The sequence below is a fragment of the Suillus discolor genome (genome assembly GCF_016758755.1).
Source record: "Suillus discolor strain FC423 chromosome Unknown F5147scaffold_4, whole genome shotgun sequence".
Classification (NCBI taxonomy): Eukaryota; Fungi; Basidiomycota; class Agaricomycetes; order Boletales; family Suillaceae; genus Suillus; species Suillus discolor.
In genome coordinates, this window is record NW_024541251.1 from 766491 (window position 1) to 780199 (window position 13709).

Consider the following 13709-nt stretch of genomic DNA (forward strand, 5'->3'; position numbering starts at 1 on the left):
GTTTCCAAACACGAGTAAATGCAGACAATCGTCGAATGATATCCTGAGAGCACAATATCAATGTGTTGATCGAAACAGGTTCATATTGTAGAAATAGCTGTGAACACATCTACTCAGCCCCTATCGAGTCTCCACCAGCAATAAAGGAAACCGAGTAGAAACCTTGGCAAGCTCCACAGCTGACAAAAATGTCGTGTCTGCCCCAGGCACACCATAGGTCAGTAGTGCACTTATCTTATCTGCACTTTCCTTTGCGGGTTGCATGGAAGAAGTAGGCGGAAGAAGTGCTGACAGTAACATTTGAGTCCTCATCAAGTATTCCTTGGCAGCTTGTTCTGGATCAGGTTGTAGATGTCCCCCTGAAGATTGAACCTATAAATCCCATTGTTAGGATGTTGCATCGCAATAGTAACGGATACATACTTCCGACTGCAGCGCAGCGATCAGTCTGTCAAGTGAATATGTCTCGAGTGCCTCGGAAGGCCAGACCAACGCAAGACATCGCAGGAAGTTTGCATCATTTAACATCTGTACATTCCGACCTGTATCGCCATTCGGCATATCACGGGTGAATTTGTCGATGAATAAGCTAAAGAGTGATGACGCTATGCTAGTGAGTTGTGATGGATGGTGCGTGAGACCCAAGCTGTGCAAGGAAGTCGATAAAGCATGTAAGCTTTCCATCAGGGCTGGTGATGGCCCTGTAACAGGGTATATTGGATGGTGTTAGAGAAACGTCTTGCAAGGCAAACAAAGAACAGACCAGAAAGTGTTAAATGAAATTTTGCGTCATCATATACTGAGATGGCAGAAGAAATAGTGTGCTCCCTCCACCGGTTGATGATTCGGTCGAATAGTAAACCTGTTTTGTCTCGAAATTCTAGACGACTCAGTTGTTAGTAATCAAGTATGTCAAGTTGGTGATATGATCAACATACGCAGTGCAACAACCTCGTCACAACCTATATTGTCAAGGAAAGGCGATGTCAATGATATTTCGACCGCCACTCGACTGAGGAAAATCAGATTTCTCATCGCTGGAGCGGTGTCTTTTTGTCTGGTGAGTTTGGAAGGCATTCGGGTGTGGTGCCGTCTTACCTGACTGGTTCATCAGCTCATCGGCAGTCGAAGCAAGAGCGTCGGCGATCATAGAACAAAAAGCCTTCGCCTCTGGGAGATATGCCTCAACTAGATTGCGGGCTAACCTTCTGGATGCCGCAGCTTAATCAAAGATAGTCGAATGAAACAAAGATATGAACATACTTGCTGTTCTGATCCAAACTAATACGGGTATAGTCTTTTTGCAATGAAGCTGCAGATTCCTCCAGAATGTTTAAAAAAGTCTGCAGGCGAGGTGTCCGACCACGAAGTTGTGATTGCAACACTGTTTTATACGTTTGGTACGGGAGTTCGTACGCTGCAGGTCCACTTCCTGTCAGGGGTGGAGGCGGAACAGACTGGGGTACATATATGCTGTTTAGAGGAGAAAACTCTGATGGTCGAGCAGTCCTTTTGAACCATATTTTTACAAAGAGCACCAATATACATACCTTCAGCAATGACACCACTACCTGCAGTAAGTGTAGATAACGCCTTCAAGAACAGCTCTTTCGCCCTGTGGATGGTATCGGTCCATATGGCGCTCACTCGCTTTCTGACAGCTTCTTCAAATAAAGTATCGAGTGCCGTCTGCTCCGTTTTCACCAACCCCGATGTGAGTAGCCACTTTCGTAGGGAGGATCTAACATTCCAAACGCTCTTCACGCTGTCCAACTCCAGCAGCCAGCGGTCCAAAGAATCCCGAAGTATAGAGCAAGACTGGTTAAACCAAGTTCGTAATTTATCCTCCAGAAAGTGTCCTGGCACGGAAGACGAAGCGGAAGATAATTCGATATAAGGTTTGTATGACTTGATGTCAGCTGGAAGGAGGGTGAAGTATGACGACGATGGAAGTCCAGAAAGAATCGTTTGGGTACTCAAAGCCAGTTCAAAAGGAAGTGCAGTCTCTGAGTTAGATACGGCGAGCGATTCGGTATGCATCTGCTCCAGCACGCGAATTGCCAGGGCTGGCTGCGTGGGTCTCAGACTTTGGAATACGTTCCGAGCGCAATTTACGGTCCTTGATATTACCTCGACAAGAATTAGCAGTGAGGACTTCACTTCTTGAAGTCTGTCATTGGGAGAAGTGCATTTAGACTGCACCAGCTTGGAAGCCCCAAGAGGATGACCGTTGGTCTGTGTCATAGGAACGCTATTGGGGGTTGCAGTTGTCGTGATAATTGAGTTTTTTGAAACCGATGTATGCATAGTCCGCGTTCTCTGGGAGAGATATGTCGTCAAAGTGTCTGTCAAAGGTCTTGATTCGAGAATATGGAGAGTCAGAATAGTTGCACAGGTGTCCTGGATTAAGGACATGAGAAGACAACGCGCACAACATAAAAAAGCGGACCTCGGGTGACTTTTCATGTATCCTCAGAGACAGAGTGGCTCTATGGACAATCTGAGAGCGAAAATGAGATATGGTCTCCCACTGTCGCTGGATGAGTGGAAATTGCTCCTGAATGCAAAATGTCAGAATAAGAAATGCATTTAGCAAGGAATTTACCATGATGTTAACGCCTTGGTTCAACCAACTATCCTCATCTTGGTCATCATCATGAGAAAGTGCCCGGTGCACAACGCGTGCCAGCATGAATAACCAGGTGGCATGAAGATACTTTTCTCTTTCAATAAGCCGCCATAGATGTTCTGGGGCATCAAGAAGCAACTTTATGTGGGCAGAGAGCACCTGCAATGTTTGCAAATGCGAATCTGAAATATGAATATGAAGTGATGCAATGTCATTGGACAGACTGGTACTGACCTTCCTTGCCTACATTCGAAGTACGATTTTCCCTGGATGGCTGTTGCTGAGACGCAATAGCATCTTTAGTTTCTTGGAATGCCTCTTGAACACGCCTTGCGGACTTTGACATGGAAATTATGGACGTTGAGGCTTGTAGGAGATCGCGATACCGTTCCCTGCGCTTTCAAAGTACAGTCAAAGCGCGAAGTGCATTCATGAAAGAGCACGCACCCGACCATAACACGAAGCTCCTCCTGCTTGGCTTCAGCGTCCGATCTGAAATATTGTCTTGAGCCAAGGAAGGCGACTGACACGGGTAGGTTTTGACGCACCTTAACTGAACTTGTTTCGCCTTGACCTCGGGAATAGTACATTTCGCAAACAATTCATCTGGGTCTATGTCCGCGGTCTCATCCTGTACCCTGGTGGATTGCACGCTCGAAAAATGAGTGGATGGGACCGAACGAGGGAAGTTTGGTGCTGAAGGAGATGGCGTGAATGTTGATGCTGAAGTCAAATGAGACAGTTCTGCAAGGTTCTTGATCGAACCAAACGATGCGACTGACACTGTAGACGGTCGCCGAGCCATACATACGAGATCGTTAATGTCCGGCGATATTTGGACTATATGTAATGTTTCACCAGGCTGGTAAACTCAGAAATAGACTATAGTCCGACGTGGTCAACAGACTTGGTATATTACGTAACCATGAGGGCTATTGCTATGTAGTTGGACAAATGAAAGTGAAGACGCGAGATGTGCTCCATGGATATTAGCTGCTGATGATCATTAGGCCGTACACTATCTTCTCCCATCATCAGAGCCTGATGTGTCTGCTACATCCATCTCCACAGGGCTAGGTTTCCTTTCATTTTGTGCTGGGGCAGGCGCGGCAGGCGAGGGTCTTGAAGACTGAGCCTGAGATATTCCGCTCTGGGTTGGTGAACCACTAGAGGAGTTAGCCAGTCGCTGGTCAAGTGCCTTCAGTGCAAGTGCCCTGGAAGTAACAGTCAACAGGGTTGATTGGATAAGGCAAGCGATTACTGACCGTCGCCTTTCAGCTTCGGCTCGAGCTCCACCTGGCACCTGACTATACCCTCCAGACTCAATGTCGTGAGGCACAGAAGTGGGAAGAAGGTGGAGACGTGTTGCAAGTTTGTATACTGTGTTTCCTAGCAATGATAGCGGTGTGCTGGGAAAAAAATGGTATCTGCAGGGGAAAAAAAATAAATGAAATACTCACTGAAGGAATGGTGGGAACCAGCTTGTCAAAGCAAATGTTTCGCTCCGGTCTCCGTATGACACTACCCCTCCTAGGGAGTCGCCAACATTGCGCTTATAGAAGCGGAGGTATACCCATGACACAAACCAGCCAAACTGGATGAGAATATATGGGCTTTGGAAGCCAAGTAATGTCATTATGGTCGAAAAAGTCAAGTATGCCATAGGAAACCTCTACAAACGCCGTGGGTCAGATCGACAAGTGATGGTCGATTTTTTGTTTACCTTGACGCGGGCCTTGATAAAGCCCAAAATTTGAACTTGGTGCTCGGGGATAACTTGAGTAAATGAAACAAGCAGGCTAATAAATAGTGCCATTTGACCGTGATACTCCATGCCATACCTGCATTGTCCAAGGATGTGAGGAGGCGCTGCCGTCGCAAGATGTGTGAGAAACTTACAAGAACAACTCGGCATTACGCGTCACAGCAAATTCAATCCAGTTGAAGGCGCACCCGATAATATTCGGTCCGGTCACGCATACGATAATAAACTTGAGAGTTTCGACCGTCCCCCACAGGCGCTCAAAATAAGCTAACGAAGCGGGAATGACAAGGAGTGAAATGATGAGCTATCAAAAATTGTTTAGTATCAATACATTTCGTCCTTGACCGTCAGTAAAACAATGCTTGCCTCGATAATGCTTATTTCGACCAGGGCTGAGGTTGCAAAGGTCCAAGGAAAGAATAGGCTTGTTCCAGGTACCAATGTCAAGTAGGCAACCGGTGTAGGGCCTGTTGTCCATCTTATCCAAAGATACAATGTGGAGGAAGCTAAAGTAGCCGCAGTAAAAAAACGCGTCACTGGTGGTACAGATTTGATGTATTGCAGCGGTGTCGAAAGGATAGCCATTGCGACACGTCAAAACCAGGGAAAGTCGTTGGATATGGCTAATAGAGGTCCTATTTAGAACCAAAGCTCACGAGAGTGTAGTGGAGACCGTCGCCGTTGTCGAGAGAATCCTTGAAATTGTTGCACTGAATGAGCCCAATGTCGCAAGGGCAAACTGTACCACCGGAGTGCCAGTTGGGAGTTTGCCGCTGTTTACTTGAAAGCACAATGGCTTCCTTACGTCAGCAAGCCTTCCTTGCTTCACCTCGTCATCTGCTCAGGCAGCCCCCGATGGCGGACTACGATTTTCGCCCAGGAGGCTCACTCAAATTCAAGGGCGGTGTTGCTGAAGGAGGTATCGTGAAGAAGTATGTATCATTAGTTCTTACCATTCAGTACACCTGACAGATAAGCAGAAAGAAGAAATCTAAACCCAAGCCAAACTCGCAATCTGATAGTGCGAAGGACCGCGAGCGTGAACGAGTGAAGGATTTATTATTCAAAGAGGAGGCAGAACTTGCTAGTGGTTCAGCGTCGGGTAGCAGTTCTCCAGCTCTACCAGGGAGTGATGCCAGAAAAACGGACGCAGAACGACGTTTTGAGGAAGCGCAAAGGCGCAGGGTGAGTTTTGTGCTCAAGATGAAAACTCTTCAAATATTGACGCGAAAGTCCAGCTCGAAAGTAAAGTAGCTCAATTGGCTCGTAAGACGCACAAGGATCGCGTCAACGAGCTTAATGCTAAACTTGAGTCGCTCAGCGAGCACCACGATATTCCCAAGGTATGTACAATTTTATGACGGTCCGTGCAAAGTCTCACGGCATTGGTTAGGTTGGTCCAGGATAATATTTACAAAAAATCGCGTTCAGCACTGCGTTCGGCTCAAAGACTGGTTTTGTGCGGGCCAGGCGGTGCAGAATTTCAGTGGCGACGACTATCTTCTTATCATCATCATGTCCTTGTAGACTGCTTGAAATTTATGTATTTTACACGCGAAGTGCCTGGGGTTCCACTATTGCCACATATTTGTTAGGTTGGTTTGATATAAGTAGCCACGGATGATGCGGGTCATAAATCCGTGACCACTCTTGACCCTTTCCTTCACGTTCATTCTCTGCATCATGTCTGCTGCACCGCAGACAGAAAAGAAAGGGCACATCTGCCCTCCCTCAAATGCTAAACACCCCTCCGATAGATGGGAGTCACTATTTGTGTACTCTTTCATATGCAAGTTCACGAATCTGAGGTTGAAGTTGGAGGGATTGGAGACACCGATGGAGTGAGCACACACCCGCACTACATGCACCTCACTCGCGTCAACTAAACACGCGATTTCCCCCGATGACAGCTTTGAAAATGCCCTCTTGACGCATGGTCCAGATCCCATACTCCAAAAGATTTTACAGCAATTTATACTGAATCTGCGACCGCAGACGCGTAATTTGAGGTGAACATTGTTTGCCACAGCTCGTTCACACAAGGGGAATGTTTGACCGTCGTTGTGTTTTGTCAGTATTGATCAGATCTCTTCCACTTTGAATGCTGTCCTTGCAGATGCATTCAAGGCATCGGAGCGAACTGTGTTTTGGGACGACGAACTTGGGGCGAATGTGAACCCTTTTGCCGATTTAGAAGGCGGGTTTTTCGCAGCCGATTGGGATCTCAAAGTTTGTCATTGTCTTGCCATGCTGTACGAATTACCCCTGAGCGCGCGTCACGCTACATTCCATACAGCTCCAAGTTCTTCGCCAACTCGTGGAATTGCAACTTACGCATTCCATTGACATAAAAGGCACTGTGGATCGCGCGTGGGGCGTGATGCAGAACAAGCACAAGAAGAAAGACCCTGAAACTGCTCCTCCTGAATCCAATGATTCCAAGAGCCAGCAGAATTTACAACTTGTTCCATTAGGCCAGGATGCACAACGCAAGCGGTATTGGGTCGCAGATGGTTCGTGTGTCTTTCATTTCAAGCTCCTCGCCCTCTTTCCTATTTGTGTGTATTTGGTGCGAGGCCGCATTTTTTTGGCCCCCATGTTATCCGGCGTTAGCCGTCTGTAAGGATTTCCGGCTGACTCCCGTTTCTGATCTATCTTAGATTCCCCACGGATATACGTTTCAACTAACCCCTGGAAAATCACTGCGACGTTCCAGGCAGTCTCTTCAACGCGTGCAGAGTATATTTCTGTGATTGAGAAGCTGAAAGCATCTTCCCCGCAAGGCGATCGTAAAAACAAACTAGAACAGGCCCATACTGCACTCGTGAAGGCACTCGAAAGCCGGATAGACCTTGTTGATGCGGATTTAGCGGTGAGTATTTGTTTGTCTTGATTAGTAGTAAAAAATAATAGATCCCACTTTCACTTGAAACGCTACTTGAAACGCTTACTCTCCGATTGTTCAGCGCGTACAAAGGGCCCGCAAGAAGATAGAGCAGCGTCAGATACTCATGGCACAAGCTGAAATTCGACAGACTCGCACGCGACGACAAACTCGTCGACCCGACTACGTGTATCACGACGCCGAGAGTGGGGAGGCAAGCGGTTGGCATCAAGTTTGATTTCGATTGCTAACTTGTTTTTATGATCAGGATGACGCCGATGAATATCAATTTGAGGAAGACAATGACTATGATGACGAGCCGTTTGCGGAGGATAACTTTGGTAGTTCCCGATCACACGGCCGTCGACAGCCGGCTGCTACTGCGCAGCGGAGATCCACCCGTGCCACAAAAACCAAGCGACCATCCCCTGATTTGTCTGCCTTTGAATGGAAAGGTGAAAGGAGGTCGGCTCGTCTCGGCCCTTCTGAAGAGACACCTGTGGAGCGTCCATCAAAACGTGCTCGAACGGAAGAAAGCACAATGAGTTCTACATCTGCAAGCTGGCCCCCAGTCTTGCCAGCCGAGAATTCAAACGGCGTCTCGAAGGCGAAAGCGAATGGCGCAGCAGCTGTCAAACCAACTGAGATTGCAGTTGAACAGCTTGGAGGGAAAAAGAAGAGCAAATTTTGGTTCTACGCCGTGGAACCGATCTCTGCGCCTTCTGACGTCCTACCACCTGGTGGCAGTGGTTCAACCTCCCTGAACGGTTATGAATACAACGGAGATACCGGCCGCTCCGGCACCAGTAGTAACACTTCGCTCCCGACACATGGCAAAGGAGATGCGATGGACATCGACAGCCAGAGAGAGTTCGGCTTGTCACCAGTCCCCCTGGAAGGATTGCGGAGTGTATAATTTTCTATTCCGTTGCTTCATTCGACTCATGGCATTTATTCTTTTTTCCCCATTTTACTCGCACTCCATAATATTCCACATACCAGCAAAGCCTCATCCATTGATCAGCCTAGTCTAATCATTCATCTTATTACTCCCTCTGACCTATGTAGGTTTTGCAGTGATGATACAGCAATGAACTTTTGATCCTCCACGTTTGTACTATATATCTATTCATTTTTTCAAAAAAAGAACGCGTCGAGCTTATCACCTCATCTTGTATCCCCATATGCAATTTATTAGTGATCGTGATACTGTTTTCACAAGTGTAACAATCTTCCAACTGATAAGGACACTGAGTTTTTTTCGAGGCCGATGCTGTTGCCAGTTGGTCCACTTGTCCTTTGCTTTTAGGTAATAATTATGCGGGTGCAATTATCGGACTAAGTCCAAAGTCACACCTCGGTGGACTTTGCTTCAACACCAGCGCCGTCGAATGATTGCACGTATCGCGGAGAATGCTTTCAAGAAGATATCACGATCTGTACCAAAGTTTCGTGGTGACCTTCGTGCTCATGAACTTGGTTTGGTTCGCCGAACAGCATCAACTCTGGTGAGACCTCCGTCCTCGGATGATGCAGAACTGGTCTCTCTCTTCGACCAACCGCAGACAGGGCAGAAAGCCTCACCGTTATTTGTCACAGGCATTTTTCAGCATCCTCAACTGACAACGCCAGCTGCGTTCAGTGCGCTCGCTGACTCGACCCTCGTACGCGCGCAACTCCTAACAGAACGAATATTGCGGGCTAGGGAATCTCGATCCGAGCTCTTCAAAGTGATCAAGAATCTAGACAGACTCAGCGATCTCCTGTGTGGTGTTATCGACCTGGCAGAGCTCTTGCGGAATGCACATCCTGATGCTCAGTGGGTGGATTGCGCTACAGAGAGCTACGAGAAATTATGCGAGTTCATGAATGTACTGAATACTCATGTCGGGTTATATGAAGTGAGTCATTCACTTTTTCGTATCTCAAGGTGTCACCTCCTTTGGCAGGTGCTGCACACTGTATTACACGACCCAGAAATCGTCAAGTCCCTCAGTCGGGAGGCACTTCAGACGGCGTTGATATTCTGGCACGATTTCGAAAAGTCTGCTATCAAACTTCCCCCGGAACAAAGGGAGAGATTTGTGTCTCTTTCGTCCGAGATTCTGTCTGTGGGTCACGAGTTCGTCACGGAAGCTTCTGCTCCGCGGCCGCCGGTGAAGATCAAGCCCTCCGAGCTCGAAGGTTTGAAGGACCAAGGGATGGGCGCTCGTCTTCAAAGACAAGCATTTTTTACGCAAAAGGACTTACTGGTTTATCCGGGCTCTCACCAAGCCTATATGATCATGCGCGCGGCGCCTGATGAAGAACCGCGAAGAAAAGTGTACATGGCAGGTCACACGAGCAATGCAGAGCAAATTGACCGCCTTGAGCGGCTGCTGAATGCGCGTGCTCAGCTGAGCCGCCTTGTAGGCTGGAACAGCTACGCTGGCATGACGCTCAGCGACAAAATGGCGAAAACTCCGGGTGAGCGGTTACATGTGGTAGCATGTTCAGCCAATCCTGATGTTCCTGTTACGTAGAAAATGTCAATCATTTTTTGGGTACCTTCTTGGACCGGACCACGCTCGTTGCTAGCAAAGCATTGCATACATTGAGTTTGCGGAAGCAAGCGCATCTTAAATCGGCGAACCTTCCTATTATCCAGGCGTGGGATAGAGATTATTATTGCCCACCCGAACCGCCAGCACCACCGGTTCCTCTCCCCCCTCTTTCACTCGGACGTGTATTTATGGGCCTTTCACGACTATTTAAACACCTCTATGGAATAACGTTACGACCCGTTGATGTCGCATTTAGCGAAGTATGGCACTCTGACGTGCACAAACTAGAAGTGGTTGATGAAGATAGAGGCGTCGTTGGCTGGATATATGCTGATCTCTTCGCCCGTAGTGGGAAATCGCGCGGAGCCGCACATTACACTGTTCGATGCTCCAGACGAACGGATGACGACGATGAAGCTGGCGACCTACAAGTACCCGGAACAGATGAATTCGTTGGTCCCTCTATCGAATTCGAGGCAATTAAGCGGCACAGACTACGCGGCGAGCATGGTGAGTTCCAGCTGCCACTGGTAGTCCTGCTTTGCGATTTTGTACCGCCATCTGCTGCTCGGGGCCCTACCATTCTCGAATGGTATGAAGTTCAGACCTTGTTCCATGAAATGGGACATGCCATGCATTGTGAGAGTTCATCATTCTCGCTGAGATCATGACTATTGATGAATTACAAATTTCAAGCCATGATCGGTCGAACAGAGTACCACAATGTTGCAGGGACGCGCTGTGCAACCGACTTTGTCGAACTACCTTCTATCCTCATGGAGCACTTCCTCAACTCCCCAAAAGTTCTCTCCCTCTTCGACACCGACGGCTCTTCTATCATCAACCAAACTGGAAACCACCACGAAGATCCTTGCCGGTACATCGATAGCCATAATCATATCTTACTTTCCCTGCTTGATCAGGCATACCATTCCCCCTCTGTCCTTGAGCCGGGCTTCGACTCGACGACTGCTCTCGCAAGCTTGTATAATACTCGCGGTCTGATCCCGCATGCACCCGGGACGTCCTTCCAGACGCAATTCGGGCACCTCTTTGGGTACGGTGCCACGTATTATTCATATCACTTCGATCGTGCTATTGCATCACACGTGTGGCGGAAGATTTTTTCTACTGACCCACTCAACCGCGAGCTGGGAGAGAAGTACAAGCAGGAGGTGCTGAAGTACGGTGGTGGGAGGGACCCGTGGTTGATGCTCAGTACATTGCTCGATGCACCTGAGCTAGAAGTCGGCGACGCAGAAGCGATGCGGGAAGTTGGCAGATGGAGAATGGAAGATGGAGTCGTTCCGGAAAGACATTAGGATCTATCCTACATCAAACTATTCACTGCTGCATATGTTATCTCTGACTAGATCCTAGAACGCGATTATCGCAGGAATTACAACAGGGTTTCTTTTGTTTGATTCCGGTACATTCAGAGCGATTGTAAATCGATGGGAAATAAAATGTAACAAGTGAGTAACAAGATAGATGCGGAATAAGCGTCGTACGATGCATGATGCAGGGTATATTATGCAATGTGCACGATGATGAGCAGAGATACGATATGAATAATGTTACATATATCTTGATATGCCGCATAACCTATACGGACAGCATAAGCGAAGCGAGTATTTCGATGATCATCTAACTCCAGAATAAGCAAACAAAGCAGCCAGCAAAGAACAAAAATGCTTACACAGACACTGCTAGATCCTGCTCCAGTATACGCGTTTGTTCCCTTAGAAGCTGGAGTTGCTCTAGCTTTGCCAGACGAGCACCATCAGCAGGTGAGGGAGGCCGAGGTTGTGGAGGAGCATATGACGACGGGGGTAGCTGAAGCGCGGAGAGATCGATCTCTGGTAATAGTTGTGAGAAGTCATCGAAAGACGATGGCAGCGAGAATTGGTGAATGTCGGACAGGAAGGGTTGCTCAGAGTTCAAGAGATCCGTCCAGCTGAAAGGGTCCGAAGGTATATGATTGACAAGGTCTACTGGTGGCTGGAAGGTGGTGTCGATTGCCGTAGATGCTTGAACTACCTCGCCAGAATAATTGGGAGGGATTGCAGATATCGCGTTGAAAAAATGGAAATTGTCGAGATCACCTAGATCAGGTGTAGGAGCGGAAACGTGGGAGTGAACTTCCAAATTGGCCAATTTTGGTGTAACTGTCACATCTAACAATCAGTTGGGAATCGTAGGATATGATGGTGCAGACGTACAGTCTACCAAGGCAGGCTGGGTGTATTTTAGTTGAAAGGGTTGTTCAATGGAATTTATTTGTGTGTCAGGGAACGTGTATCCGTTGAAGATTTTAATGTCAACAGGGGCAAACTGGTCGAAACCGACGTTCTCGACTGGGCCAGGAATCTCAAAGAAATTCGTCTGGAACCAGTCGTTGATGTTTGACTCGAGTGCAATGGATGCTTTGGGAAGAGGGTCAGACACGGCATGAATGCGTGGTCCAACATGGAGGTCTCTCGGACGCTTGGGCACAGCGTGAGCATCAGCGTCTGATAGCCGTCGCTTTCGTGAAGACCCTGAGGATGACTGAGGGGCAATAATTTGGACCTCGTCATTACCATCCAATCCACCACTACTTGATGGGGGGGATGGCAAGGCGGAAGCATCCGCAAAGGGGGTCAAAACCTTCGCATTAGACCTGAAAAATGTCAATCAGTGGCAGTTAGCCCAATGCATGATGATGACTTACCGAAGGCGTTTCATCGGACGATCGGCACATGAAGATTGCGTATGATCAGTAGATTCGGACGATACAGAGACACGCCGCTTCCGACCAGCGAGAACGGGTGGAATGAAATCATCTTCGTCTTCACTCTCATCTGTCCGCAACTCCTCGAGAGTGGGAATGGGAGATGGAGAGCGCGAGTGCCCGGGAGATGGATACGAAGCGAAAGCTGTGCGCGCCTTCTGGGCCTGCCTATCAAGCGCCCTTTGAATTCTCCGCATCTCCTTCTCTTCCTCACGTCGTTTCTTTTCCTCTTGTGTGCGCTCCTTCTTTTCCTGTTCCAATGACAATCTGTCTTCCTCTGTCATATCCTTGACCACTGCATCAAGGTCACCTGCAAGCGCGCTTTTGGTGAAAGTAGAGGCATAAAGATCGTGTGTAGCAGCTTTCATCTGCTGAAAGTCATGGGAGATGACAGGTGCAAGTACACGGGAAGGGTCTTCTTTGACCAGAGCACAAGAAGCAGCATCAATAGTGTCAGCTCGGCAGTTATTAAAGTATTTGCGGCAAATAGTCGTCCAGCCGATGCGACGGCGAGCACTGGTGAACCAGGCAGCAACGGAGCTCATGGAACATCCAGAGCTGCTGGCAATAGTTGCTTTCGTATCAGAAGACGGGTAAGGGTTGTGAATATTAGCAAGCAGCCATTTGTATGCTGGTTCGATGAACGGGGGTAGCGAAGATTCTGAGGAGGGTGCATTTTGTGCTGTGGACATTGATGGAGATGATATATTGACACGGCTGAGGCCATCTAAAACGTTCTCCATACCATCAAGAAGTTGGTGCCGTAATTTGTTGTGTGTTTTGTGCAAGTCAAAGAAACAGTTCGCAATGATAGCGACCCTCGAAGCTACCGATTTTGCAATAAATATAGTGTCATCGGATAGTTCTCCTGCCGATACACAACTGGAATAATCTGCGTACAGAGAATTCCAAGATGACTTGAATGACATTAGGGAGTCATCGCCGCGCGGGATCGAATCAATTAGGTCGTTCTCTACTTGTTGAAAACGTTGCCGTATATCTTTGTCCATCCTGTAGAGTTTGGATTTGAAGAGATGAGATTTCGAAGATAGTGCTTAAGAGTCTTGAGCGACGTCTATATTATATGTATTTGTTTGGACGAGATTCAGACAATG

At 47.9% G+C, this 13709-nt stretch overlaps 6 protein-coding genes across 6 annotated transcripts; 3 read left to right on the plus strand and 3 right to left on the minus strand.

Annotated features, from left to right (window-relative positions):
* Positions 1–15: 15 nt before the first annotated feature.
* Positions 16–3493, minus strand: F5147DRAFT_669546 (uncharacterized protein). Its single transcript, XM_041435477.1, has 12 exons — positions 3178–3493; positions 3077–3121; positions 2864–3021; positions 2606–2811; positions 2450–2557; positions 1551–2400; positions 1264–1492; positions 1099–1208; positions 939–1049; positions 764–880; positions 424–701; positions 16–372 (listed from the first exon to the last, which is right to left on the minus strand). Exons 1-12 carry the CDS (start codon positions 3432–3434, stop codon positions 121–123), a joined length of 2721 nt encoding a protein of 906 aa, XP_041298553.1. The 5' UTR covers positions 3435–3493; the 3' UTR covers positions 16–120.
* A 27-nt stretch (positions 3494–3520) lies between these two features.
* Positions 3521–5156, minus strand: F5147DRAFT_669548 (eukaryotic integral membrane protein-domain-containing protein). Its single transcript, XM_041435478.1, has 6 exons — positions 4761–5156; positions 4529–4698; positions 4353–4470; positions 4090–4301; positions 3895–4038; positions 3521–3843 (listed from the first exon to the last, which is right to left on the minus strand). The coding sequence occupies exons 1-6, from the start codon at positions 4977–4979 to the stop codon at positions 3648–3650; spliced, it is 1059 nt and encodes a 352-aa protein (XP_041298554.1). The 5' UTR covers positions 4980–5156; the 3' UTR covers positions 3521–3647.
* A 49-nt stretch (positions 5157–5205) lies between these two features.
* On the plus strand, positions 5206–5982 carry F5147DRAFT_669550 (uncharacterized protein). The gene is made up of 4 exons (XM_041435479.1): positions 5206–5326; positions 5375–5579; positions 5633–5737; positions 5788–5982. The coding sequence occupies exons 1-4, from the start codon at positions 5250–5252 to the stop codon at positions 5800–5802; spliced, it is 402 nt and encodes a 133-aa protein (XP_041298555.1). The 5' UTR covers positions 5206–5249; the 3' UTR covers positions 5803–5982.
* Positions 5983–8500, plus strand: F5147DRAFT_669553 (uncharacterized protein). The gene is made up of 7 exons (XM_041435480.1): positions 5983–6235; positions 6305–6403; positions 6470–6623; positions 6691–6907; positions 7055–7266; positions 7361–7492; positions 7547–8500. The coding sequence occupies exons 1-7, from the start codon at positions 6078–6080 to the stop codon at positions 8192–8194; spliced, it is 1620 nt and encodes a 539-aa protein (XP_041298556.1). The 5' UTR covers positions 5983–6077; the 3' UTR covers positions 8195–8500.
* A 56-nt stretch (positions 8501–8556) lies between these two features.
* On the plus strand, positions 8557–11245 carry F5147DRAFT_669556 (mitochondrial intermediate peptidase). Its single transcript, XM_041435481.1, has 4 exons — positions 8557–9179; positions 9228–9744; positions 9801–10460; positions 10518–11245. Exons 1-4 carry the CDS (start codon positions 8670–8672, stop codon positions 11141–11143), a joined length of 2313 nt encoding a protein of 770 aa, XP_041298557.1. The 5' UTR covers positions 8557–8669; the 3' UTR covers positions 11144–11245.
* F5147DRAFT_750698 (homeodomain protein 1) lies at positions 11230–13685 on the minus strand. Its single transcript, XM_041440166.1, has 4 exons — positions 12535–13685; positions 12044–12483; positions 11521–11989; positions 11230–11468 (listed from the first exon to the last, which is right to left on the minus strand). Exons 1-4 carry the CDS (start codon positions 13602–13604, stop codon positions 11465–11467), a joined length of 1983 nt encoding a protein of 660 aa, XP_041298558.1. The 5' UTR covers positions 13605–13685; the 3' UTR covers positions 11230–11464.
* Positions 13686–13709: the final 24 nt, after the last annotated feature.